This window comes from Rhinoderma darwinii, chromosome 3 (assembly GCF_050947455.1).
Source record: "Rhinoderma darwinii isolate aRhiDar2 chromosome 3, aRhiDar2.hap1, whole genome shotgun sequence".
Lineage (NCBI taxonomy): Eukaryota > Metazoa > Chordata > Amphibia > Anura > Rhinodermatidae > Rhinoderma > Rhinoderma darwinii.
In genome coordinates this window covers 370,161,186-370,174,806 of record NC_134689.1, presented here as the reverse complement: position 1 = coordinate 370,174,806, position 13,621 = coordinate 370,161,186, and the positions used below count along the sequence as shown (strand labels likewise).

Sequence of the window (13,621 nt, the reverse complement as noted above, 5' to 3'; positions counted from 1 at the left end):
GGAAATTGGCTTTCTTAAAATTAAATGTTTTTGCCCTCCCAGCCTGCGTTTGTTTTTTACAGTATAGGTAAAATGTAACTATATTATGATCACTGTTACCGAGGTTTTCACGAACATTGACATTCCCAACAAGATCTGCATTATTAGAAATGACCAGATCCAACAGAGCTTCACCTCTAGTCGGGTCTTCCACAAACTGGCCCATAAAATTTTCCTGCAACAGGTTGAGGAAATGTCTCCCCTTTGCAGTTGAAGCCGAACCATGACACCAATTAATATCCCGGAAATTAAAATCTCCCATTATCACTACAGTACCCGCCTGTGCAGCCCGCTCCATCTGTTTATATATCTGACCTTCCATCTCCTCAGTTATATTGGGGGGTCTATAGATTACACCAAAAGTAATTTTTTTCAGTGTTTACCTCCCTTTCTAGTTCCACCCACAAGGTTTCAACCTCCTCACAGTCTTCACCCACTATTGTCTCTTTCACACTCGCCTTCATATCACTTTTCACATACAGACATACACCACCACCTTTCCTATTTGTCCTGTCTTTACGAAAAAGTGTAAAACCCTGTAGATTTACAGCCCAGTCATGTGAAGAGTCCAGCCATGTTTCAGCAACACCAACTATATCTATATTTTCTTCCAGTATCAAGGCCTCCAGCTCCCCCATTTTGCTTGCTAGACTTCTGGCATTTGTGAACATACACTTTAACTTGCCTGTCAGTTTTTCACTTTTATTATCAGAAATGTGATTTGACATTAATCGGTCCTTTTTATTTACACTGATGTTTTGCAACGAAAGGATCTCCTTATCTTGTTGTCTAGTCCTCTCCCCACATTCTGTTTCTCCCCCCACCAATATAGTCTGACCCCTCTCTAACCTGGCTACCCCTTTTTTTTCTACATTGACCTCCCTCCTCAGCCCTAGTTTAAATACTCCGCCACCCCAGCTAGAATTCTCTCCCCCAGCACAGCGGACCCCCTTCCATTTTGTGAACCCAGCCTTATTGGATTTTCTAGACTATTAGCCCTGTTCACACAGAAATTTTAGCAGGCAGAAAAAAATGTGCCTCAGAATTCCTTCAGGAATGTAGAGGCAGACTTTGAACTGCCTGCGCTTATTTCTGCTGCTTTTTCACCCGAGGCTATTGAAGCTAATGTAAGGACCGTAGGCAAAAAATGCCCCAAAGAATGCTCAGAAACGAACGCCGCGGGAAAATAGGAAATGCCCCTTTTTTTTCTCCCCCGAGTAGCCAAAAGGCGCACGGGGAAATAAAACTGCCTCTGCCCCCCATTGAAGTCAATGGGGGGCAATTCTGGCAGTTTTTTGCAGTTTCCGAGTCAAAATCAGCACCAAAAGACCATGTGTAAACTGACCATTAGTTTCAAATTAGCCCAATAATACATCTGGATCTGCAACCCCACCCAGAAGTCCTATGCAGGTCAACATTAGAAATTCTTATCACATATATTGTTCCTTGTCATTGCTTGTTAAGGGTATGTTCACACGCTGAGTCAAAAATGTCTGAAAATACGGAGCTGTTTTCAAGGGAAAACAGCTCCTGATTTTCAGACGTTTTTTAAGCCACTCGCGATTTTCGCTGTGTTTTTTACGGTCGTTTCTGGAGCTGTTTTCAATAGAGTCAATGAGAAACGGCTCCAAAAACGTCCCAAGCAGTGTCCTGCACTTCTTTTTGTAATCAATGGGCAGATGTTTGGAGGCGTTCTGCTTTCGATTTTTCGCGCGTTTACGGCCCGAAAAACGACCGAAAATAGGCCGTGTGAACATACCCTAAGACTTTTAAGCAACACTTTCCCACTTTCCAGCTTTAATGGAACTTTTACTTTCATATAGATAAAATCAAGAGATTTTGGATGAACACTAAAAGGTTGTCCACTTTGTACAATAACTTTTTGTTAGGGGAATCCACTGACACTACATTGAACACAGGAAGTTCTGCCACTGGAACTTTGTGTGGAAACCTTGCAGGAAATGTGTTCAATTTACTGCAGTGCCTCTATAGGAAAAATTAGGCATTACACAGTTCTCAATTAAATCAAGGATCGATACCAGAGATGTTCTTTGTAGCCTCTCTTCGCTCAGGCCCTCTATTATCTCAGAATTGGCCAATAGGGTATGTAAAAATGGGGTTTTCTGAACTATACAACCCCTTTAAGACTATGTTCTGGGGATACTGGATCATCTAGATTTCCAGACTAAAGTACTATTTTTATTTTCTGAATATTGGCCGGTAGTACAGGGCAAGCATTTGTAAGCCATGTTTATAGTAAGGGACTATAACAGAAAGAAATCTATAGATAGTTATGAATCAGTGCATGTCATGGCTTTGAAACTTTTCTGAATTTGACTGTGGCTGCATGGCAACAGAATATCACAGTAAATTGTTATAAAATCATAGTTGCGATGAAACTCCAATTACTAACATCCATAAGATCACTTGCAAATTTTATACCCATGGTAAATAATTGTATTTGCATTGAGACCATGATTTACCACAATTTACTGCACCGTGTAGCCATAGACTCTTTGGTCCTTATCTACTAAAAAGAGAGGCCCTGTGGTCAACTAGGCCCATGATAACAATCCCCCTCGTAATGTTTCAGTTAAACATAGGAAAAGAAAGAGGAAAAATGTGAGAAGTTTACAGTAATTTGCATTGCATTTACATTTCATTTTAAGATGTTTGTTCTCATTACTTTTGTATTCTGAGTAACTGATAATAAGGGATCTCAAACCCAAACCCAGAGATCTTCAGAATGTGATATTTCTTAATAAATATCTAATCAGAACATGCAAGTCACTGACCTATAATCTCTAGTTCTCTTATGGAATGATTTATCTATGAGTTACTGTAGTGAAGAACATCCCACATTTATAGAACTAGAGTGGCGACTAGATAGGGGGTTCAATAATCGGGCAGTGAATATCTGATATTGCAAGAAATTGGTAAAATCCTTGTTGAATATTTTCACAGATGAAAAGTGAAGGAGGATAAAAAAAAAATACAAAAATAAAAAGAATCAACTATATATTTCCCTCCATTATTTTCATGTATCCAATTAGTGAACCGTATTCTCCGATCAACAACGTTAGTTACACAGAAATCATTGTAAATTAAATGTCAAACGGGGCCCACATAACCCTCGTGGCATTCCTTCTGCTTGCTGAGTGGAATATGTTGACCTGGATCTGTTTGACTACCAAACGTTTCATACCAGCCATCTGCAGCCCGACTTTGGGGACTATCCTGGGGATCAAAACCTGTGAATCTTACCGGAAAAGTCTACAGTCACAGTTCTTCATTGTCCATGCATACTGCGCTGGAGTGCAACTATTTCTACGACAATTCTGCATGATGCCGCTAAAGTCTATTCTCACTACGCTGTGCTACTCAACATTGTCCCTGAGACATCCCCACAGTTCAGACTATGCTAGCCAGGGACCAGCATCCAGGTACGCTTGTGGGCTAATAGTCTAATACTAAGCGTTACAATATAAGTCTGTATTACTCATGTCACTGGAATAAAAAAAGCCACAAATAATTAGCCAATAATGTTGGATTGAAGTGGGGGCACAAAGGGCAATTGGCGGTGGTCTTTACTACTCAGTCCCCTCCGGTACTCTCAGAATCTCCCATCAGCCAGACATGAGCTTTTCTTACCATTTAAAGAGGCTCTGTCACCACATTGTAAGTGGCCTATCTTGCACATGTGATCGGCGCTGTAATGTAGATTACAGCAGTGTTTTTTTATTTAGAAAAACGATCATTTTTGACGGAGTGATGACCTATATTAGCTTTATACTAATGAGTTTCTCAATGGACAACTGGGCGTGTTTTGCTATATGACCAAGTGGGCGTTGTACAGAGGAGTGTATGACGCTGACCAATCAGCATCATACACTTCTCTCCATTCATTTACACTGCAGATAGCGATATAGCTATATCGCTATTTGCAGTCACATAAACACACTATAACGCTACTCATGTGTTATGACAATGAATATACATTACCTCCAGCCAGGACGTGACGTGTATTCATTCTCCTGACCACTTCTGTAGCGTCTGTGTGATTTACAGCACAGCACAGCGAGATCTCGCTGTGAATGACAGCTTACAGCGTAATATACGCCTGCTATGCTGTAACTCACAGAGACGCTACAGAAGTGGTCAGGAGAATGAATACACGTCACGTCCTGGCTGGAGGTAATGTATATTCATTGTCATGACACATGAGTAGCATTATAGTGTGTTTATGTGACTGCAAATAGCGATATAGCTATATCGCTATCTGCAGTGTAAATGAATGGAGAGAAGTGTATGACGCTGATTGGTCACTGATTGGTCAGCGTCATACACTCCTCTGTACAACGCCCACTTGGTCATATAGTAAAACACGCCCAGTTGTCCATTGAGAAAATCATTAGCATAAAGCTAATATAGGTCATAACTCCGTCAAAAATGATCATTTTTCTAAATAAAAAACACTGCTGTAATCTACATTACAGCGCCGATCACATCATGTACAAGATAGGCCACTTATAATGTGGTGACAGAGCCTCTTTAAGAGTAAATTTGGAAGGACTTTAGTCAGCTGGCATTGGATGTTATAGTGTGAAGTGGCTACTACTGATTGGTACCAATAAGTAGGGAGAGACGTCCCCTCCAAGTTCTTTTGCTCAGAGGTTTCTACCAACTTTGGTATACAACACTGTATCTAATAATATTCCTATTAACAAGAGCATTGTCTCCTCAGTGATGTCATGGGTGGGACAGCCTAAACCAATATTCATTAGGACTACAAGAGATAGGTGTTGTCATATAGTCCTATTCTGATAAGGTCCATCAGTGTCTAAGCCAGGGAGTCTGGAGAAGGCACTTTGTGACCATAGGTTGGTGTTTCTGTGCACGGGTAGCCTCCTAGACCCCACTAAAACTTAGATTGATCGGTGGTGCTTATTAAATCCACATTTCTCATGTCTCTGAGATAAAAAAAAGTCACAACTAACTTTCAACCAAAACTTAGCTTTGAGGGTAGTGCTTATTTTTGGACTACCACACCCAGCGAAACAACATCCCCAACCTACACTTCAATTGGTTTTATCATGACTTGTTTTTTTGAGAACTTGTTTCAATGTCAAGTAGAGTAGATGTTCACACATTGAGTATTATTTAGGCTTTGGTTATTACTGTTATGTATTTATCACTGTTCTGCAATTTCAAGAAATCACTTTAAATACACGTCACAGATCGTGGTGTTGGAGGACTTTGCCCTGCCCTGTTTGTTTCCTTTCAGGTCAAGAGTCACCTAACAAACCAATTACGACACGCCCATTGTGGGCACAGTATCTTTACACAGGTTGATTATTTCTGTGTTATGCATTCTTTATCAGATTTGACCAGATTTTTATAGATCACATATAATAGACTTACCCAGAGAGGAATGTGCGGATTGTGTTATAATACACATCAGAGTCCACGTAATCTAAAGGAAAGCACATTGTAAACTTAGGTGTAAACACAGAGATCGTAGACTGGGCATAGATGGGTATTAGTGGTATACACAGAGGTACTGGGGATACTCATTGGGGATGAGTGGGGGAGGAGTAATATAAATACACCTACTCACTGACCATACATGAGTTGCAGAGCGGCACTCATCTTGGTTATGGATTGCTCCAAATCTTGTAGCGTTGGGGGAAGTGGCTTCCTGTCATCATCTTGTATGGCTCTCACTATCCTAACGATAGCCTGTACACAAGGAAAATAAAGAGTATTATTATTTTCACAGCACCATAAAGTCTATTAGCCTTACAGTGACTATGGGGCAGGGGGACGAGAAGAACATTTCCTAAAAGTTATCGCCCCTCTTATTAATCAGGTAGGATATGTGCTCTCTCATTGGCACGTTTAGTGGGGGGGGGGAGAAGTTGAGCAGTTGCACATGTAATGACCCACTGCACCTAGTCAGGATATTTTTCGACTACGTCATTCGGATGTTTACCGGTATCTGGATCACAGAGATTCACACGGATTCCACAGAGTCTCTTCAGTTTTGAACATCTGTGCATGTACTCATAGGCACATCTTAAACTTCTATTTTTAAAGGAAGTGTTATGCGAAGGGTTAAGCTATCTATAGAGTTCCTTCATTCTGAAAATTAGTGGTGGTCTGGGATCATGGTTACAGACTACAAACAAACCTGTGTAGTCTGATCTCCCATCTTTCTTGTTAACCTACCAAATGTATGTTATAAAAAAGTAGGGGACAGATGGAAGAGTATGGTCGCAGGATCAGACTACACAGTCTATATTTGTAGTCTGTAACCATGGAGACACAAAGTTCTGCACAGGAGCTGTATACACAAAACATTAGGAGATTTTCATTGAAGACTATATGAAAAGTTGCTAAATTTTTATTTTAGATGCATTGGAGCAATAAAAACATATATAGGTGGAGTCCCTTAAAAGTTCCACATAGCCTGCAGTTTTATAATCTGAATGCTCCAGTTTAGGCATGAAGGGATAACTGGCAATAAAGATCATTATATTAGGCAATCTGTTATAATCTACAATGTATTTCCAACCTCCTTCTGGAACTACTTTTAAGTATATATTAGGTATTTGCATAAATGGCACTTATGTAATATAAAGCTAGAATACGAATTGTCCCATATGGACTGTTTTACTATAGTCTAGAGTTGGCCATACATTTTAGATAGCATTCGTTTGTCCGACAACAATTCCTCCCATGCAAAGGTGTTTTTTTTTTAATTCCGTGGGAGAGGAAAAAGGCAGAGGCCAGAGGTTTTGGCTTCTCTCTCACAGGAAAAGAGACTCAGCATGTTAAAATCCAACATGTTGATACTTGTTTTCCGACATCTGGCATTGGGGAAGAGTTGAAAGACCCCTACACACATGGCTGGGTTCACACCTGCGTTGGTGTATTGCGTTGTTCTGCTCCCTCAGAGGTGCAGAACAAGGGAATGACGGAACCAACGGTTCTGTTGCACCCTTTGACTTTAATGGGTTCCGTCGGCTTTCCGTCAGAGTGTCCATGATTTTACCGGACACAATAGCGCAACAAGCCGCACTATTGTCTCTGGTAAACTCTGGCAAAACCTGTCGGATCTGCAATAGAGGCCCCTAATGGAGCCTCCGACCCCGGTGAGAACATAGCCTAAGATAGTTAGCAGATCCCGCTAAAGTTGTCAGGTTCAGCTGACTTTTCTCTAATCTAATGGTCTAACTAGTTTACAAATAAATTCTAGATAGTCAAAGGCACTAGCCTGCATGGAGACTTTCCCCATAGTGATGCTTGTTATTATAGGAAGCAACTGTTCAACTTTAATGCTGAGTCTGCCGGAAGTTGATTTAATCGTCAAGCAAGCTGAGACAAGAGGGCTAACTTCTAGACTTTATAGGTTAATGACGGAAGAAAGGAGGCGAGAATTGGCAAGAGTAGTAAGGGCCTGTTCACATCATCGTTCGCTTTCCATTCCGGGGTTCCTTCGGAGGTTTCCATTGGGTGAACCCCGCAACGAAAAGTGAAACTGAAACCACAGCTTCCGTTTCAGTCACCATTGATAGCAATGGTGACGGAAACATCGCTAATGGTTTCCGTTTGTCAACATTCTGGCAAGTTTCCGGTTTTCCGACGGAATCAATAGCGGAGTCGACTCTGCTATTGATTCCATCGGAAAACCGGAAACCTGCCGGGATGGTGACGAACGGAAACCATTAGCGATGTTTCCATCACCATTGAGATCAATGGTGACTGAAACGGAAGCTGTGCTTTCACTTTCCGTTGCGGGGTTTACCCGACGGAAACCTCCGACAGAACCCCGGAACGGAAAGCGAACGGTGATGTGAACAGGCCCTAAGAGTTAGGTGGGAAAGAGACCTGGGCGAAGTTCTACAAGAACAATGGAAACGAATAACAAGAGTCATCCCTCTTTTGTCTAGGTGCCCAGCTTATAGTGTGACCCAAATTTATATACTTTATAGAGCATACTATTCCCCTCATAGAACTGAAATATTTAATAAAAACAGGAATCCTGAATGTCCCAAATGTAATTGAACTATAGGAATTTTACTTGAGAATTTTGCTGGATCGGATTGAATTCATATATGGGGTGATAGTACAGGAAAATGCTATGATGTGTGTACTTGGGGATTTGGAGGGTCTATATTTAAATGGCCTAACTAGCAGGCAATAATGAAGTTATTATTTTTTTCTAGGAAGGTAATAATGTCTAAGTGGATAGGAGATGAACCCTCTACCAGGGTAGAATGGGAGAGATACGTTAACTCAGCTCTCCAATACAAGTGTGTATATATATATATATATATATATATATACAGTGGCGTAACTACCGCGGTAGCAGCAGTAGCGGCTGCTACGGGGCCCGGGGCTTGAGGGGGCCCGGTGGCGCCGCTAGCAGCCGTTATGGCTACTACAGCAGTAGCGTCGCTACTGTGGGGCCCGCGACGCCGAGCCTTACACAGGCCCTCTCATGCCTGTAGGTGTCGCTAGCACCGGAGGGGGCCCCAGTGCTAGCGGCAGCCAAATACATGTATTAGCACTGAATGGCCGGGCATGTTCCGTGCCTGACCATCCAGTGCCTTACAATGACACTGATTGGCTAGCGGCGCGATGACATCATCGCGCCGCTTCCATGCTTGGAAGGTGCTGATTGGCGGGGCAAGTCATTCTGCCCCGCCAATCAGCGTCATTGGAGGACGCTCGTTCAGCTCCTGCAGACATGCTCAGAAGAGAGCATGTCTGCATCGCCAGTGAACAGCGTGGGAACCGGAGAATGTGAGTATGTCAAGTTTTTGTTTTTTTTCCCTCATAAAAATGTGAATGGCATTATCTATAGTGGGTGGGTGGGTGGGGGGGGGTCATCTTTATGTGGGCTATTATATATAGGGGGTCTATGTGTGGGGCAGTAGCTACAGGGGGGGTCTAGATGTGGGGGTGTGGGCCATTATATACAGGGGGCTCTATACGTGGGCCATTATATACAGGGGGCTCTATATGTTGGCCACTATATACAGGGGGGGTCCATATGTGGGCCACTATATACAGGGGGGTCTATATGTGGGCCACTATATACAGGGGGGTCTATATGTGTTACACTATATACAGGGGTGGGTTACCTGTGGGGCACTAGCAACAGGGTGGCTATATGTAGTGCACAGTCTACAGGGGTGGGCTATATGTGGGACACTATATACAGGGGGAGCTATATGTGAGACACTATATACAGAGGTGGGCTATACGTGGAGCACTAACTATAGGGGAAGCTATATGTAGGGCAGCACGGTGGCTCAGTGGTTAGCACTATTGCCTTGCAGCTCTGGAGTCCATATGTGGGCACTATCTACAGGGGCTTCTATGTAGGTCACTATCTACAGGGGGCATGTTGTGTGTTTGTGACAGTTATATTTAGATGTGTTGAGAATTTTAACTTTGTTTATAGGTGCAGAAATGTTTTAATAGTGAGAAGCTGAAGACATCTAAACGGAAAACTGCAGAAATGGGTCATGGCCGGGAGAAATCCATCATAGATGTCTGAACCGGAGGGAGAAGAAAAGAACTAGAATCTGAGACGTCACCGGTGAGTCACTTAATGTAAATGTTTATTCTGCCTCTAATCAGTAATGTAGTCACTGTATGATCTGCAGCGAGATGATGGTGATAGGATTTTTTTTGTGAAACCGCATCTCCCAGCATATCCTTACCATTGTTCCGGCCATGCTGGGAGCTGTAGTTTTACGCCGTACAAACCTATACGAAGTGGCGTAACTACCGCTATAGCAGCCGTAGCGACTTCTACAGGGCCTGCAGCATGAGGGGGCCCGTGCCACCCGCCGGCACGGCCCCCTCCCATGGCCGCAGGCTCCGCTAGCAGCCGCTATGGCTGCTACAGCGCGACGCCACTGAAGGGGTTGTTCCTACATAAAGACATGTATCCCCTATCCACAGGATAGGGGATACATGTGTGATCGCTGGCAGCGATGAGGAGAACGGGGGACCGAAAGTCCCCCCTAAGTTCTCCATGACAAACCTTGGACTTCCGGGGTCTGTGTCGGCAGCTCCGTAGAAATGAATGGAGCGCCGGTTGCGCTTGTGCGCATGCGTGACTAGCGCTCCTTTCATTTTTATTGAACTGCGCAGACGCCGGAAGTCCGAGGTTAGTCATGGAGAACTTCGGGGGACTTTCGGTCCCCCGTTCTCCTTATCACTGCCAGCGATCACACATGTATCCCCTATCCTGTGGATAGGGGATGCATGTCTTTTGTAGGACAAACTATAGGACGTTTTTTTTGGGGGGGGGGGGCTATATGGCGTTATCTACAGAGGGGTTCTGTATGGCGTTATCTACAGGGGGGGCTGTATGGCGTTCTCTACAGGGGGGACTGTATGGTGTTATCTACAGGGGGGCTGTATGGCGTTATCTACAGGGGGGCTGTATGGCGTTATCTACAGGGGGGCTGTATGGCGTTATCTGCAGGGGGCTGTGTATGGTGCTATCTATAGGGGGCGCTATGTGGTGGAATCTATAGGGAGGCACTATCTACAAGGGGGGGGGGGGGTTGTGTGATACCCAGCAGAGGGGGGGCCCCAGTCAAAAGTTTGCTATGGGGCCCAGTCTTTCCTAGTTACGCCCCTGTATATATATATATATATACTGGTGTACAGCTAATAAAAAAAGATCCATTCCTGGAGATATGGCATCCATGGACCTTGGTTCATGACGAACGTGTGAGGCTGTGAGGAGCAGGGGGAAGAGGAGAGGAATATAGAATAAATTATATTTTAAAAAAAATAATCCTATAATTCTGTAAGAGAGAGCCAGCAGTTAGCGACCCCTCGACTTTTATGTTGGAAGCTCACAGTCCCCTATTGGAAGAATCCTTGATTGTGTTAAATTATCTAAGACCAACTTATGGTGAACAAGTTTCTAAAATTTGCTAAAAGAAAGGGGGACGGGAGGAGGAAAAAACGTAATCTGGAAGAAAAATTAACGGGATCTATGGTTGACAGGGTTAGTGTTTGGGATATACCGTAACTTCTTTATGGTGAGCTCTTTCTAGGATTATATGGGTGCCAGGGTTGAACTGGCACCCATATATATGTTATGTCCTTTATGAAATGGATACATGTTGACGGCCTTGTTGTGCTTGAGTATATCCTGACAGGTGTACTGTGGAATCTTGATGATATGTGCTTTTGTATTCTTTTGTATACTCAGCTGGATTTTTAAGGGTTACAGGTGGGAGGGGCAGGGATGGGGAATGGGGGGGGGGTGTATTGTTTTGTATTCTTATATTGAAAAATTGCTAATAAAAATATTATTTTAATTATCGTGCCACTCCTGCATCTAAAGAATGAAATATTATTTATGCGATTATACTGTAGATATATTCTTTCAAGTTGGTGGGTCTAAGTAGATCTACACGGCATTCCCTGGCTTTAAATCAGACACCATATCAGAAATATATATCTTACCTAAGAACACATTGGGTTAACTGGACGCACGGCACAGTACAACTACTGTCGTAGCATGACTGGGACCGTAAGGATTAGAATAAACAATGACACATAGAGCGGACTGTATACAGTCATGTGTAATCTAAACTGTGGTTTTCTGATGTCGCACTGTTTTGCACTGTGTCCTTTGTAAGTATATAACAGCTCATAGACACAGATTATCTCCCCGTAGGCTGAGGAAAACACCTGCACAACACAGATAACTGGTATCCAAGCAGTCTACACTTCATACACGTCACCACAAGTTTTTCCCAAGATCTGTTTACTGAACGTATTGCAGAACCCAATGTTTCACTCTCCTTATTGTGGATAGAACAATTGTACTCACTTTAACGGCTGGAATTGCTGCCACCTCCACAAGCAGTGTGACCAGTATAAAGCCCTGCAGACTGTCACCTCCTGGAACAGACACAATGGTGGACAGGTTCCTATGGACAGGAGAGATGAGGTCAGCAATGCCATAGAGTGCCCCTTTCTGCCCGCTTGTCTCCCAAGAGTCAGGGCACTATAACAGCTCCAGATCTTCAATCACCCACCAATCTAGTACTGTACATATAGCACCAGCAGCTGGACAGAACGATGCATGTATAGTATAACTTCCAAAGTTGTGAAATCCAGCAATGTCCTTTCCAGCTGTATGCGGGTCCAGTATACAGCCAATAGCACCTCAAGTGAAGACAACGGAGGTTCATCTGGGGGCTGAATTCACAAAATAAAAGGGGAATTTGCATGGCCTAAAAAGGTTTTTATTGACCACCATGGCCTTATACATATATTTGCTACATATATGGTGCACTGCGCATCTGAGCGCTATTGTCTCAATGTTTTTGTGTTGTTGTTGCGATTGTATTTTTATTCCCCCCACTACAGATGACACTTGTTTACAAGACACTTGGCTTGTTCACACATCTCTGTGTGGTGATGTTGCCGGTAAATACGGCCCGGACATCATTTTGTGCTGTGACAGGGTAATGAGGGACGCATGAGCGTGTGTGCAGCGTCACACCACTGGTCGACACTTGGACTATAAAAAAGCAGTTAGCCCACCAGTCCATGTTCAGCTGTGGGAGGAAGTTGGCGTAACCTGAGCTGTGTCTGTTCATTAAGAGACAGGTGCTATTGCGAGTGGGGAAAGACAGAAGATCTGCTGTGGAGGAAGATAGAGCAAGAGAGACCGATTACTCGGAGCTGAAACTAAGTAACCTGAGAGAGACCGGAGAGAATGACCTAGTCAGTATCCATTGTTGGGCCTGGGATGGCAATCGGTCCTGAAGAGCGAGCAGGGGTGGTGTGTGAGGCCCCACTGTACAGATAGATGGGCTGGGCGGTAAAGGGGGCGTAGAATTGATGTGACCCAGGACAGTCAGAGAGAGGTGTACCGGCAGTGGCCAACAGTAGTGCAAGACTAAGAGGAGAGAGTCGGTCCATGTGGAAGCCTGTAGGGCCGTGTGCGGTTGAGCCAGTAACCATCCATTAAAAGGGTTATTAGGTCCAAAGTACACAGAGGCAGCCACCATCTTGAGGTCAACTAGGCAAGAAAATAGCCCTTGACCAAGGAGGGGTGCCCCCGGCCCTGTGTCTGCCGGTCACATCATAACAAGCCTGCCATCTTGCCTGCCTAAGTTGTAACTAAGTCTGTGCCTCTCTTTTATGAGAAGATTGTTTATATATATACACATACACTACCGTTCAAAAGTTTAGGGTCACTTAGAAATTTCATTATTTTTGAAAGAAAAGCACCGTTTTTTTCAATGAGGATAACATTAAATTAATCAGAAATATACTCTATACATTGTTAATGTGGTAAATGACTATTCTAGCTGCAAATGTCTGGTTTTTAATGCAATATCTACATAGGTGTATAGAGGCCCATTTCCAGCAACCATCACTCCAGTGTTCTAATGGTACATTGTGTTTGCTAACTGTGTTAGAAGGCTAATGGATGATTAGAAAACACTTGAAAACCCTTGTGCAATTATGTTAGCACCTCTGTAAACAGTTTTGCTGTTTAGAGGAGCTATAAAACTGACCTTCC

At 43.4% G+C, this 13,621-nt stretch overlaps 1 protein-coding gene across 1 annotated transcript in view; it reads right to left on the bottom strand.

Annotated features, from left to right (window-relative positions):
- LOC142749998 (indoleamine 2,3-dioxygenase 2-like) overlaps positions 1-13,621 on the bottom strand; it is a 43,308-nt gene that overhangs the window by 13,118 nt on the left and 16,569 nt on the right. Inside the window, exons 6-8 of the mRNA XM_075858679.1 lie at positions 11,915-12,014; positions 5,661-5,778; positions 5,461-5,512 (exon numbers count right to left, since the gene is read on the bottom strand). Coding sequence (XP_075714794.1) covers positions 5,461-5,512; positions 5,661-5,778; positions 11,915-12,014 — 270 coding nt within the window. The remainder of the gene's footprint in view (positions 1-5,460; positions 5,513-5,660; positions 5,779-11,914; positions 12,015-13,621) is intronic.